We start from the raw sequence: 15,242 nt of genomic DNA on the forward strand, positions 1-15,242 counted from the left end.
GGGAATAGAAGTGATTTTCTTGTTATAATTCGGAGATCATGCTCGTCATGATTTTAGATAGCAAAATATGGAGTGTATTTGTTGCAGGTACATGTCCGAGCATGTATTTGTGTGAATGAATATTGCATAAATTGATGTATTTGACATGACCATACTGAATGCTAGTGTGAAATAATAATTGTGTAATTATGCACAAAAGCATGAGCGATAGAATCATGTTAATGATAGGATTATACAAATATCGTTATGCATAGATTGATATTTCTCGTGCTCTCGTGAACGAACCATGATTTGTGTTAACGCTATTTATATATATATATATACTATGTATGAGACACATTATGCATGAAATGCTTGTTTTGCATATTGATTCATGTGGTAAAACAATACATATATGACTTGAATCTTACGTGCATAACTCGAACTACGTAGAAGTTACATATGTTGAAGTTTAGTTGTTTCATATTATGAAATGTGCATATTCACGTATGCATGCATAGAACTCATGTTTTGTTTACGCATGCTTTGAGGTTCAATTTACGAAATGAAAGTTTGTTGTGGCGATGATATGATGTGTAGGATAATATGCTTTTATATGATATGATTTAAATGTCATAATATGAAATTATGAATGCATGCGATAAATGTTTAAATTCAATAGTGAACTATGGTTTATGAAACCTTATTGGTTAAATGTGTAATTTTATGATTTAAGTGTCATATGAAGTAATGTATGATGTGATGCATATTAATTGTATACATGATTGTGCCCATATTGATGGTTGTCGACCCTGAGAGTGGTCAATTGTATTAATGCATATATCACAATAGTTTTCACTGGATATGGTACCCGTTGAAGAACTGTTCTCAAAAGATTCTTTTTGAGGGTGTGTATGACCAAATCAGGCAATCCAGCTAGAGCGGTAAATCTCTGTGAGGAAGTGTATTATTCAAGAGCAGGTAGCCTGCGAAGACGGTATATTCCTTTGAGAAAGTGCATTATCCAAGACCAGGCAGACCATCCGTCTAGGGCGGTAACTCCTTGTGTGGTACATTTTCCAGACCAGGCGATTCGACGTGGATCTTATGAATATTTATATGATTAAATGAAATGTTATGATGAATTGTGATGATCTTCTGAGTTGGTTGAGATCACTAATTATGATTCTATAGATTTGGCTTTTCTATTGTAGTATGATTATATGTTGAACTCAGATGTGAGAATCAAATCTTTATTGACTTTAGATCTTGATATGAGCTTATGATTGTGACGCTTATGTTAGCGTATAGGTAAATGACATATCACGCCTACAAATGACTAGGTTGACTTATTAGGTAAATGACACTTCACGCCTACATAGTTTCATTATAAATGATTGCATTATGATTGAGTGAATATATCACACCTACGTATGATGGTTGGTGTGTATCATGAATATCTAACGAAATGACGTGTGTTTCATGCTGGACTTGCATGTCTTGAATTGATGATTTGACCTATTGTTTATAAGAATTATGAATGCATATGAAAATAATGCAATAACCTGAATGTCTTAGATGCATGTATATATTCAAGTGATGACTTGCATGTCTTGAATGCATATGAATTATGCTTTATGATGTGAGTTCATGTTGAATGAAATATTAAGTGATAGAATGTTTTTGAACGCCTTATGTTTAAATGCTTGAATTGATGACTTATGAAATGTTGTTGCCTTGTCAGTCACTTGATGATTGATGAATAATATATTATGTTTTTACCTTTGGATGTCTGATATGTTTTCTTTAAGTTTGAGTTTAGGTTGCTCTACCAGACTTTAGCAAGTCTAACCCCATTTTATGGGAGACAGGTAATGCAGGTAAAGTATGATGAGTAGTTGGAGCGAAGGACTGGTCAAGCTACATCATCTTGGTAGACATGATCTTTTTGTTTTAAGTACTTGATTATGCAAAGACTGAACTATTATTTTTATACTCTTATTTGAAATGAAATTAAAACTCTTCGTATTTCGGTCTTATATTTATACGTGGTTTGAAATGTGTATATCCCGTATATTTTGATTTGATTGTTATCTTTATTGTAACCCCGCTCAAAGTCTTAACCGTTTTTTAAAATCGCTTCCTCATTATAAGATCTGATTTACTTATACTTACCAAAAAAAATGGTCTCGAAATTTTAATATTTGAACAATAATTAAGGTTAAAATTTTGGGAGTGCTACATGATTCGTCAGCGTTTAGTTGCCATGCAAAGCAGACACAAGAGCTACGTCGACCAGTGGTGTAAAGAGCTTATCTTTACAGTGGATGATCACGTGTTTGTTCGGATATCACCTACGAAGAGTGTTTTCGAGTTTAGGAAGGAGAAGCTTAGTCCTCGGTGCGTTGGACCCTTTGAGATCCTCGAGCATGTTGGCAAGTCAGCTTACCGAGTAGAGTTTCCTCCTCAGTTTTTCGAGATCCATAATATTTTGCACGTCTCGATGTTGAGGAAGTATGTACTTGATCTCTCACATATTATTCAGTATGAGGCGGTCGAAGTATAGTGTGATATGATAATAGAGGAGAGACCGATGGAGATTGTGGATCACCAAGAGAGAACACTTCGGATTATGACAATTCCATTCGTGAAAGTGCATTGGCAACATCACAGACTGAATGAGTGCACCTAGAAGCCTGACGTCGATATGCGCAAACACTACCCACATTTATTCAGTATATTATAATTTCGTAGACAAAAATCTTTTAAGGGGGGTAGGGATATAATATCTCGTAATTTTTTCATGGTTTTTTAGCTCAAAAAATATAAATTTTACATTATATACATATATTTAAATTGATAAAAATTATGAAATATATATATATATGAGGTGACGTCAGCTGAATCTGGACGTGGTCTAGAGCCATTGACAAGATCTAATTAAAAATAAGTAAAATCTGAGAAATTTATTGTTTTTAACCTTTAAATTTGAGCGAAATTTAGGTTAAATTTAGGCAAAATTCCGAAGTGAAATTTAGCTAAGACCATCGTTCTGTCTCGAAACGTAGATATAGTAGGAGATCTATTTTCCCAAAATCGGATAACGGTTGGCCCAAAAAAATGTGTTTTTAAAAAATGAACAGCCTCTATTTTTTAGTCTATTTTGGTTTGGATCGGACTAGATCCGCTCCGTTGAACCCATGCCAATATGGATCTGGACCCAATCTAGGATCCATACTAACTAAGATCCAGTTCGGGTTGAGATCCAATTGGATTTTGGATATAGATTTGGATCATGGATCCATAACTCATCCATGTTATTTTAAAACTAAGGTAAATTTAAAGTTTTAAAAACAACTAACTTTAAATAAAGACTAAGGATGAGGTAGAGTTCTACCTAACTCTACCCCGTATGGACTATTAGAAGGGGGCATCTCCCCCCCCCTTTAGAATATTCCATAGAAATATAAAAACAAATAATAAAAATAAAATAAAATAAAATCTAGAAGGATATGAGTGTAGAGTTCTACACGGGGTAGAACTCTACCCCTAAAGAGGGATTAGAAGGGGGCGTCACCCCCCTTTTTAAAGCTTTAACAGAAATTATAAAAGAGGCTAGAGAGCTCCTCTTTTTCTAGAACTCGATTTCTAGAGAGAGAGAAAGAGAGAGGAAGAAAAGAAAATCGTGTGTGCTAGTGAGAAAAATAGAAGTATTTCCATCAATTTTTTCTTTTACTAGGTGGGGGTAAAGAAGATAGTTCAAGAACATAAACTTAGGTTAGCCACTTGGAACATAGGGTCTTTAACAGGTAAGCTGGTAGAGTTAGTAGATGTTATGTGTAAGAGAAAGATTGATATTTTATGTCTACAAGAGACCAAATGGGTAGGTGAGATAGCAAAAGTGATAGAACCTTGGGGATATAAGATTTGGTATACAGGAATAAATAGGAATAGGAATGGAGTAGGGATTGTTATTAGTCACGAGCTTATAGATAATGTAGTTGAGGTCCGTAGGAAGGGTGATAGGATTTTACTTATTAAATTAGTATTAGGTACGGATATTATTAATATTATTAGTTTTTATGCACCTCATGTAGGTTTAGATGATTCCATAAAGTGTCAATTCTGGGAAGATTTAGATGGAGTAGTACAAGGGATATCGTATGGAGAAAAGATTTTCATCGGCGGTGACCGTAATGGACATGTAGGCATTAGTCGGGATGGATTTGAGAGTATCCATGGAGGCTATGGTATAGGAGAAAGAAACGAAAGTGGAGAAAGGATTTTAGATTTTGGTTTGTCCTATGATATGATCTTAGCAAACACTTGGTTTAGGAAGAGGGAGTCTCACCTAGTAACATTTAAAAGTGAGGTTAATACGAGTCAGATAGATTTTTTCCTACTTAGAAAGAGAGATAGGGGGTTTTGCAACGATTGTAAGGTTATACCGGGAGAAAAAGTAGCTACACAACATAGAGTCTTAATTTTAGATCTTAGAATTAGAAAATGCCGCAAAAGGGACAGACATAGGATAGATCTTAGAATTATGTGGTGAGCACTGAAAGGAGCTAAACAAGGAATGTTTGTAGAGCAGGTAGTTAAGGAAGTTGATTGGTGTACCGAGAAGGATTCAGAATCAATATGGAATAAGATAGCGGGTTGCATGAGAAAGGTGGCTAAGGAGGTATTTGGTGAGTCTAAAGGTGGTGCACCGCTAGGTAAGGATACATCATGGTGGAACGAGGATGTCAAATTAGCTATTAAGGTTAAAAGAGAGTGTTATAGGAATCTAAGTAAGAGTCGTGATAATGAGAATTTGGAAAAGTATACTTTAGCAAAGAAGGAAGCTAAAAAAGTAGTGTGAAACGCGAGGGATAAGGCTATAAGGAGGTTTATGACAAGTTGGATACTAAAGAAAGCGAGAAGGATATTTACAGGCTTGCAAAAAGGAGAGATAGGAAATCGAGGGATCTGGGTATAGTTAGATGTATCAAAGATGAAACGCAAAGGGTTTTAGTCAAAGATGAGGAGATTAAGGAGAGATGGAAAGATTATTTTGATAAGCTTTTTAATGGAAGTCATGCTCAGGATCTTGGAGACTTCTACATTCCTTTTTATGAGATGAATCGTGACTTCATGCGCAAGATTCAAAAGAAAGAAATTGCAGAGGCTTTGAAGAAAATGAAACCAAGAAAGATAGTTGGCCATGATGGTATACCTATCGAGGCTTGAAAATGCTTAGGTGAGGAAGGCTTAGAATGGTTGACAAATCTTTTTAACAAGATTTGGCGGACAAATAAGATGCTTAATGAGTAAAGGAAGAGTACGTTGGTGCCCCTATATAAGAATAAAGGTGATATACAAGATTGCACAAACTATCGTGGTATAAAACTCATGAGTCATACTATGAAACTTTGGGAGAGGGTGATTGAGTATAGGTTGAGGAAGGTTGTCATGATATCGGAAAATCAATTTGGTTTTATGCCTGAAAGATCAACTATGGAAGCTATACATCTTCTTAGACAACTTATTGAGAGATATAGAGAGAGGAACAAAGAGTTGCATATGGTTTTTATTGATTTGAAGAAGGCATACGATAGAGTACCTAAGGATGTTCTTTGGTGGACAATGATGAAGAAAGGTGTTTCTCTCAAGTACATTAGTATAATTAAAGATATGTACGAAGGAGTAGTAACCAATGTTCGCACTTGTGGAGGGGTGACAACCAATTTTCCTATAAGCCCTTTCCTATTTGCCACAGTGATGGATAAGCTTACGAGATCAATTCAAGAAAATGTACCGTGGTGTATGTTGTTTGCTGATGATATTGTTTTGATTGATGAGACTAGAGCTGGGGTTAATGCTAAGTTAGAATTGTGGAGACAGACATTGGAAGCCAGAGGTTTTAAGTTGAGCAAGAGTAAGACAGAATATATGGAATGTCGATTTAGTAAGCAACTAAGTAGTGATGGGAGTGTAGTGAAGCTTGGTGAGCGGGAAATACCGATGGATGATTGTTTCAAATATTTGGGATCTATCATTCAAAAGAATGGAGAAATTGATGGAGATGTAAATCATAGGATAAAGGTTGGGTGGATGAAATGAAAAAGTGCAACTGGAGTGTTGTGCGATCGTAGAATGCCATTGCGGTTGAAGCGAAAGTTTTATAGGACGACAATTAGGCTCGCTTTACTATATGGTACGGAATGTTGGGCTGCCAAGAGACATCATATTCAAAAAATGAGTGTAGCTGAGATGCGTATGCTTAGATGGATGTGTGGAAATACAATAAAAGATAAGATTCAAAACGGGGAGATACGTAAGAAGGTAGGCGTTGCATCCATTGAAAATAAGATGAGAGAGAATCATTTACGGTGGTTTGGACATATTCGGCGAAGGCCTAATGATGCTCCAGTTAGAAGGATGGAGAAATGGGATAATATATTAGTTAAAAGAGGTCGGAGTAGGCCTAAGAAGACTTGGATGGAGATGATAAGGATATAAATGCTTTGAACCTCACCGAGGACATGGCATTGGATAGAAATGATTGGAGGAGAAGGATTCATGTGGAAGACCCGAAATGATTTTCTTTTTTGGTTCATATCGCCGACCCCATTTTTTTGGGGATGAAGGCGTAGTTGTTGTTGTTGTTGTAGTCTTTTTCGACCTTCGAATTAAGGTACGGGTTTCTCTCTTAATTCACACAGGAAAGGAATTTGTATAAATCGATTCGAGCAAGGGTTTAGAGAAAAGGAAAATCTGATTTACAAAGTTATATATATATTCATGATTTCCGATTTCATGAATCTAATTAGAAATACATATACATATATTTTCATGGTTTCTGATTTCATGAATTTGATGAATATGTATGTATATATATTTTCTGATTTGTCGATTTCCGTACTCGTGTATCTAAAAATATATATGTAGTTCAAATTTGTCGATTTCATTACTCATGCATCTGAAATATATATATATATATATATATATATATATATATATATATATATATATGATTTTTCAATTTCATTGCCCATGCATCTGAAAATATATATGTATATTTCAGTCCTGCTAATTTTAAGTTCATGGAAGGAGCAAGGATTATGATGTGGTGGCCCGGGTTCTGACTCTGTTTAGGAGTTTTTGTTTTAAGGGAACATGTGAACCCTAAATGGGGATTATTTAATTTAATTTAAATTCATGGTTTGCTTTATTCTATATGCTGAATGATTGTTGGGTTGTGTATATTAAATTTGTAATGTGCCTCGTGTCCCTGAGATAGTTTTTGCAATGTTTCTAAATTATTTATTTATAAAAAAAATCTGCATTTTTTTTAGGGTCAGTTTGGGGTTGTTACAATTTGCCCTTACAAACAACTTTAACAAATCTTAACCCTATATATAGGAAAAATATATGGTAGTTTTGTACCATGATACCATAAGGCGGTACACACTATTGTTTTTGTGGATCTAACCACCAACCGATTGATATATCCATAGAGATGTGTTTAGCATGGTCTATTTAGTATGTTACATGGTTTTGTCAATGGCTCACAATTCATTAAAACAAGAGTGGTTTAGAAATGGCATAAAACATCATATTTCAATCAACTTTAACACATAGAAATAGTAAATAGAGCATATTAATATGATCCAAAGGTTAGATTTTGCTTTTGGAGCTTAGATCTACGCAAATCAAGTACCACCATAGAAGTACTCATATATATATATATATATATATATATATAGAGAGAGAGAGAGAGAGATGCGCTGGTTCTGCCCACTTTGTCGTTCTGCCCCCTCAAAATCGTAGTTTTTTGGTATTTTTTCTCATATCTAACACCTCAGATGTGATCTATAGGTTTTGTTTACTGGGAACCAGCCTTTGGATCATCGGAATCTGACCTGTATACAGGTTTTTTTCGGTGATTCAAAATCAATGGCTATGAAGGAATCATTTTTTTCTGGCTCATAAAAATACATTTTTTCGTAAAAAAAACATGATCCAAGAGTCTATTCCCACTAAATTGAGCATGCTAAACACGTCTAACAGTTCAGATCTATCATAAAACACTTCAAACTATGGGGCCTAATGGGGCAGAATGAGAAAAGAGGGCCTAATATGTTCAATTCTCATATATATATATATATATATATATATATATATATATATATATATATATACATATGTCAAACAGAAAAAAGTCTTGCTCTGGTGGGTAAGGTATTGATCCTTTGCAGAGGAGATGGAGAGTTTGAATCCCACCCCACTGTTGTTTTCAAAATCTTTTAAAGTTCTTCAGTGACTCAAGCTTAGTACGACCTGATCACGGACAGAGGCTATTCAATCTCCGCTTGAGCTTGACTTGAACTTGAACAACCAAATCTTTTTAAGGAGACGAGCTGAGCCAGACCAAGCTCGGCTCAAACCCAGGCAGTGTGCAGCCCTACATCCAAGGATCAATTTAAGATTGAAGCACTCCATAGAAAACCAAAAATGGTAGGGTCAATTTAAGATTGAAGAATCACTCTACAGAAAACCAAAATTTGATATATATATAGAGAGAGAGAGAAAGAGACAGAGAGAGCAACAAAAAGAAGATATCAATGAGCAAGAAGAATAGGGTAAGAACAAGTAAAAGAAAGACAAAGGATATCTAGATGATTTCTTGTAGATAGAATGGCTACAGGAGAAAATTAACAAACAAAGAGTAAAAAACCATTATACTACCAGACAAGGCACTAGGTTAAGCCCCCCCCCCCCCTTCTGTCAAATATTATGGAAAGAAAAAGTCAAAAGTCAATAAAGAGAAGACAGAAGAACCAAAGAAGACAATCTAATGAACAGGAAAACAAAGTAACACAAACTGATTATTGGCACATTACAGCAGCAGAAGAGGATGCCTTGATCAATTAAAGCGTGAAGAAAATTTTGAACCAAATACTGCATCTTCCATTGCTTAAAATAGATGAAAAATCATCATAGGGAGTCTAAGTCAGCTTCACGGAAAATAAAAGTATAAAATTGCATGATTTTTTTGTGAGAATAAACTCATAATTAATCACTCAGCTTCCAGCAGGGTTTATGTAACATCTGATAAAGAAAAATATTAGAAAAGAAAAAGAAGTTGTGGCTGTAGGAACATGAATTGCATAGCAGAACCAAGAACAAACAAAGGTTCAATGCATCACAAAATTTGCTAGCACGTAGAAATAAAACAAGTGTGGAAAGTAGAAAATAGATAACAAAAATCTACTTAAACATTCACATTAATAATGGGCATAAATTTTGTCATTCCAGCATCACCAACTGCACTAATGACAGTAAACAAGCAGCATGAAAAGATTGAATGACTTACTATCATGTCTGCTAGTGGCATTTTAATCTTGGTAAGCATTATTTCACAATTATTTGCTCTTCGCAAATCAACCTGAAAGGAAATAATAGACACATAAGTTTTCACGTTGTGTTCACACAGGACTAATTATAAGACCATACCAGCAATTTACAACAGGAGACACAGAATCGTTTCATTTCTACTTGTTAGTTTAAAGAAATACCCACTTGTTATGGGTATGCTTCTCTACAAGGAAAATCAAATAATTCCAGTCAGTCTAACCCATAGTTTAAAAACTCGCCGGGTCAACCCAGTGACACGGCTGACTCGGCCCAGATCGCCCAGTCACTACATCAAAAATGGGTACAAACTCGTTTTGTACAAAACTCAGCCGAGTCATGGACGAGTCAGCCGAGTCATGGGCGAGTCATGCATATACATACATATATAATATATTTTATATATAATTACATATAATATATAAAATATAATATAAATATATGTATATTGTATATAAAAATATAGTTATACATATATTAATAAAATTATATATTAAATATATTATAAAAATATCATATAATGCATATTATATATAATAATTGATAAGATAAAATATACATAGTATATACATATATTTATATATTTTATATAAAATATAAAGTTAACATGACCCGGCCGAGTCACGGGTCACTCAAGGACCAGCCGAGTGACACGACAACGAGTTTTAAAACCATGCTCTAACCTAGGGCTCATATACAAGCTGAATGAGCAGAGCTTAGCCTGTTTGAGCTTGGAAAGTTTAAGCTGAAACATAGATCAATGTCAGGCTCAGGCTCAGGCTCAAAGCAGTATATTTAATTGGCAAGAGAGTTCTTGAGATCATGTTGTTCTTGTGTATCAAAATGATTGGCTTATTTTTGTCATAATCTTAGTAGTCAAAAACTCACCTACATGACCTAGGCACAGGTAGGGGTGGCAAAATGTGACCCGACCCGCCAACCCGCTTCTTAGCCGGGTTAGGGTTTGGCTTAAACGGGTTTGTGTCGTAAACAGGTCGACCCGCCTAACCCGTTTATTAAACGGGTCGTGTTCGTGTTAGGGGTATGCCAACCCGTTTGACCGGTTTAATAAACGGGTTAGGCAAGCGGGTCAACCCGTTTACACAAACCCATCAACCCGTTTATATATATATATATAACCCGTCAACCGTCTCGTTTCGAGAGTTTCCAAGTGCGTCGAGTACACCGCCGTCCAGCTCTGCCTGAGAACCGTCGTCGGAGTTTCCGTCAAAACGTAGATCAGGCGATCTCCGACGACGCAAGGTCGGCCCTTCATCGAAACCTGGCCATTTTCCGGCGTGGGTATGACAGGAAACCCGCCAGGAACCGCCTCCATGGCGGACCTTCGGCCGTTCAAGGAGGCATCAGTGGACTCCCTGAAGAGGTAGATTTCGGGAGACCCATTGCGCTCGGAGACGTAGAGGAGGGAGTCGTCGTAGAAGAAGCCGTTGTAGTTGACGGATCTGTCGTCGGTGGCCTGAAACTCTTGGTTGAGATTTGGGGAGAAGTCGGGGAGCAAAATGGGGATGGTGAAGATGTCGAAGGCGTAGTTGGTAAAGACGATGGACGTCGGCCTCTCATTGGAGGAAGAAGATGAAGCGGAAGAAGAAGGGTTTGCAGGATCAGATCTATTGTCGAGGAACTCACACCCAAATCATGCCCCCATATATTGAATAATCCAACGGTCTATCCATGTTCCAGATAGGGGTAGAATAGTGAGTTATGCTTCCACCATACCGGGTGGTAGGTAGAATCAGTGACCGACTTTTTTTGCATTTCTGACCCAAAAGAAACTGCACTGCACGGAGACTTGTGGCGCAAACTTAGCCTGTCGTACACTCCATTGGCTTGCGTGTAGGAGCAATACCCATGAGAATCAAACCCGTTGTTTTGTCTCTTTTTTTACCGAAGCAGGGCGCAACCCGTTTAATAAACGGGTCGCCGTGTCGTGTAATCGGGTCGTGTCGACCCGACCCGTTTATTAAACGGGTTAACCGTGTCGTGTCGGGTTACCCGTTTAATAAATGGGTCATGTTCGTGTTTGCCACATCCGACCCGTTTAATAAACGGGTCATGTTCGTGTTGAGGTATGTTGACCCGCCGACCCGACCTGATTGCCACCCCGAGGCACAGGATTAGTGCCTAGGTGCCTAGGCGAGTGGATAAGATGGCACTTTCATACATGGTTTTTTTATAACTTTTAGAACATTAAGATCTTGTTCCGATAGTGTTTTCCAAATATTAATTCTTTTCATACATTTTCTTATTTTCAAGATTTGTAATATTTTATTTGAAATTATATTACATTTTTATGGGTTTCTAGGTGATGCCTAGTGCCTATAGGGGCCAATGCTTAAGCACTGCCTAGCACATTTGACTATAGTTTATAACTACTATGTGGAGATACATGAGAAACATCCTGACTAAAGTATCGTTTGGTTAGTACAAAGCAGAATGCAACCTCATGCACTTCTATAAACTTGCCAAAATTGCAAATGATACATGAAAATTTTGTTTGAAGAAAGTCATAAAAACCAAAACAAAGTTATAGAAATTCGATATTAGAATATATCTAAACCATGAGAAAAGGTGCCTTCCACGGATGTTGAAGTGGGTGGAAGTGATGGAGACACTAAATGGCCCTTTTGATAATACTCAGCAGAACAAGAGTGTGGATATTGGTAAAGTTGGGGCCTATGTCACACGGGTACAGACGTGGAAACGGGACATGATGTGGATACTCTTGGTATAATAAAGAGTTACCGGAAGCTTCTAGGATAGGTGGGAAGCCTGCTTTCCGAAAACTCGCTTCAGAAGTGTGATACTCCTCGCTTCCGAAACTTGATGAGAAACTCGATTCTCTCACGCTTCTCATATGCTTTCTACACACTTCATCTATTCTTATTTATGTTCTCTTGCTCTACTTTTAATGTTTTTTATGTGTTTCCTCTCATGCTTCTCACTCACTTCCATGTGTTTTCTGTAAATTGGCAGTCATCATTTTTAGATTTTGTTAAAATTTAATTCTTACACTAAAAAAATATGAAATTTAAAAATAGTCACTTTTATGTTAGTTTTTATTTGCATTCCATTTTGATTCCCATTTAATTCTTATATTTTTTTATTCATTGCTTCCCGCTTTCTATACATTTTAAAATGTATTGCTTCTCTCTTCCGCTTCCCGTATCGTTTCTCTCTTCCGCTTCCTAGTTTGGCAACCATGGCATAATACCATAGTTTTCAAAAATTAGGATATGAGGACATGGTAGCACGCACACAGATGTATTGTATGTGTATGTGTATGTGTATAAACAACAATCCCAAATCACTACGATTAGGAATATCAATAATGAAACTAAATTGGAATGTAATGTAATTAATAACAAATTTTAAAAGAAAAATAACTCAAGTGAATATGAAATAAACAAATAAGATCATAAAATGAGATAGATGAAGTTAATGACACAATGTTGACTGTGTACATGAAGTGCCAAGTGCTATGTCATGGCGTGTCGACACTGGATACGCATGTAATAGTGTATTTTCACACTTAGCTAAATTTGAGATTTTTTCGAAAAAATGGCTAAGTATAGAAAAAAAATCGGTAGATTCTCAATTTTAGGCCAATGCTTTTGAGTTTGGGCTTGGCCCAAGTCTCATTGCCAAGGCCTAAACGAGTCACTTAAAACGTGAGAAAAAGTTTTATTATCAACCTTTAAATTCAAGCAAAATTTGGGTTATTTTCGAACGAATTTCAAAGGAGAAATTTGAGTTATATATCATTGGATGCGTCTCGAATTTCTGAGCGTAACAGTATTTTACTTTTCCGGATTCAGGCTATAGTTGGCCCGAAAATCATATTTTTCGAAAAAGGAGCAGTTTGTCGGTTTGGGTCCATATTTGAATCGGACTGGATCCAATGGATTTGATCCAAATTAATATGAATCTAAACTCTATCCAAGACCCATATTAATCTGGATTTGATCCAGCCCAAGACCTATTTGGATTTTTGAAGATCCAAGATCCAAATTCATGCCCAACAAATTTCTATCTTTAAATTCATTTGTGATATGGATCTTGGATTCGTTGCCAAGATTCATGATCCATTTATGGTATAGATCTTGGACCCGATGTCAAGATCCATAATCCATTTATGGTATGGATCTTGGATCCATTGCCAAGATCCATAATCCATGTATGCTAAGGTAAACTAATTTATTTTATAAAAAAAAAAACTAATTATTTTAACTAAGATACATTTCAACATATATATATATATAAAGAGGTGAGAATTAGAAGAGTTTCTATTTTAATAGAACTCTTCTAATTCTAAAACACTAGGGGACGTCCCCCCCTATGGGGAGTCCTAGTGTGGTTATAACAAGGGGGTGTGACCCCCTCTCCCTCTCAAAATCTGGGGAGTCCTAGTGTGGTTATAACAAGGGGGTGTGACCCCCTCTCCCTCTCAAAATCACGATCTTGAGAGGGGAGTTGCCTTAGAGAAAGAGAGAGAGAAAGAAATAGAGAGAGAGAGGAAGAAAAGGAGAAAAAGAGAAAGGGAGAGAAAAAGAAGAAAAGAAAAGAAAAAAAAGTGGAGCTTTCTCTCCAACGCCTCCTCCTTCTCATAATTTTTTTCGTAGATCTACAAGCAAAAATGTATGGGTTCTTCTCTTTTTCCGATAGAACAAGGATTTAACATGGGCTAAATCGCATAGGTTTAAGGAGAATCAAATCTGCGATTTTTTACATGTATAAACCTGTATTTTCTGCATTCTTGATGCATAAACATGTGTTTTCTGATGACTGATTTTTCTGCGTTCTTGAACAAGAATCGCCATATATATATATATATATATATATATATATATATATATATATATATATATATATATATATATATATCAGTTTGTGATTCTGGCTTGAATCACAGTATATGTGTATATATATATATATACCAGCCTACGATCTGGTCTGTATTCGCAGCTTAAAATATATATATATATATATATATATATATATATATATATCAATCTGATTTGTATTCGCAGATTAAAAATATACATATCAGTCTGCGATTTTGATTTTGTTCGCAGTCCTAATATATATACATATATATATATATATATATATATATATCGGTTTGTGATCTGGTTTGTATTCGCAGTTTAAAAATGCATATATATCAGTACGTGTTTTTTATTGTGTTCACAGCACTGATATATATATATATATATATATATATATATATATATATATATATATATATATATATATATATATATATATATATATATATATATATATATATATATATATATATATATATCAGTCTGTGATTTGGGTTGTTTTAGTAGCTTATCACATACATATCAGTCTGTGTTTTTTATTGTGTTCGCAGCCCTGATATATATGTATATCAGCCTGCGATCTGGACTGTGTTTGTAGCCTTAGTATATATATGTATATCAGTTTCTTAAATGTATTCGCAGCCCTGATATATATGTATCAGTCTGCAATCTTGATAGTGGATGCAGCATACATATATATGTATGTCTGCGATCTTGTTAGTGATCGCAGCACAGATATATGCAAATCTTGATTTTTTGTTTGCAGCAGGAACGTATATATGTATAAAATCTTGGTTATGTTTCGTATCACATACATATGTATATCTGTTTGCGACCTGGTTAGAGTTTGTAGCATATATATACTATGTCACATGGGTGCCGGTGCGGGGGTGCGGCACTTTCAAAAAACTTGGGTGCGGGGGTGCGGCAACTATATATATATATATATATATATATATATATATATATATATATATATATATATATATATATATATATATATATATATATATATAT

The 15,242-nt window shown here is 35.5% G+C and overlaps 1 protein-coding gene across 2 annotated transcripts in view; it reads right to left on the reverse strand.

Annotated features, from left to right (window-relative positions):
• LOC149835993 (formin-like protein 14) overlaps positions 1-15,242 on the reverse strand; it is a 105,023-nt gene that overhangs the window by 77,849 nt on the left and 11,932 nt on the right. For both annotated transcript variants that reach the window (XM_090008893.1, XM_090008895.1), the window contains exon 7: positions 9,341-9,412. In XM_090008893.1, the coding sequence (XP_089865019.1) occupies positions 9,341-9,412 (72 nt within the window). The remainder of the gene's footprint in view (positions 1-9,340; positions 9,413-15,242) is intronic.

This window comes from Nuphar pumila, chromosome 6, assembly GCF_984573655.1.
Source record: "Nuphar pumila chromosome 6, dmNupPumi1.hap1.1, whole genome shotgun sequence".
In the NCBI taxonomy this organism is placed as follows: domain Eukaryota; kingdom Viridiplantae; phylum Streptophyta; class Magnoliopsida; order Nymphaeales; family Nymphaeaceae; genus Nuphar; species Nuphar pumila.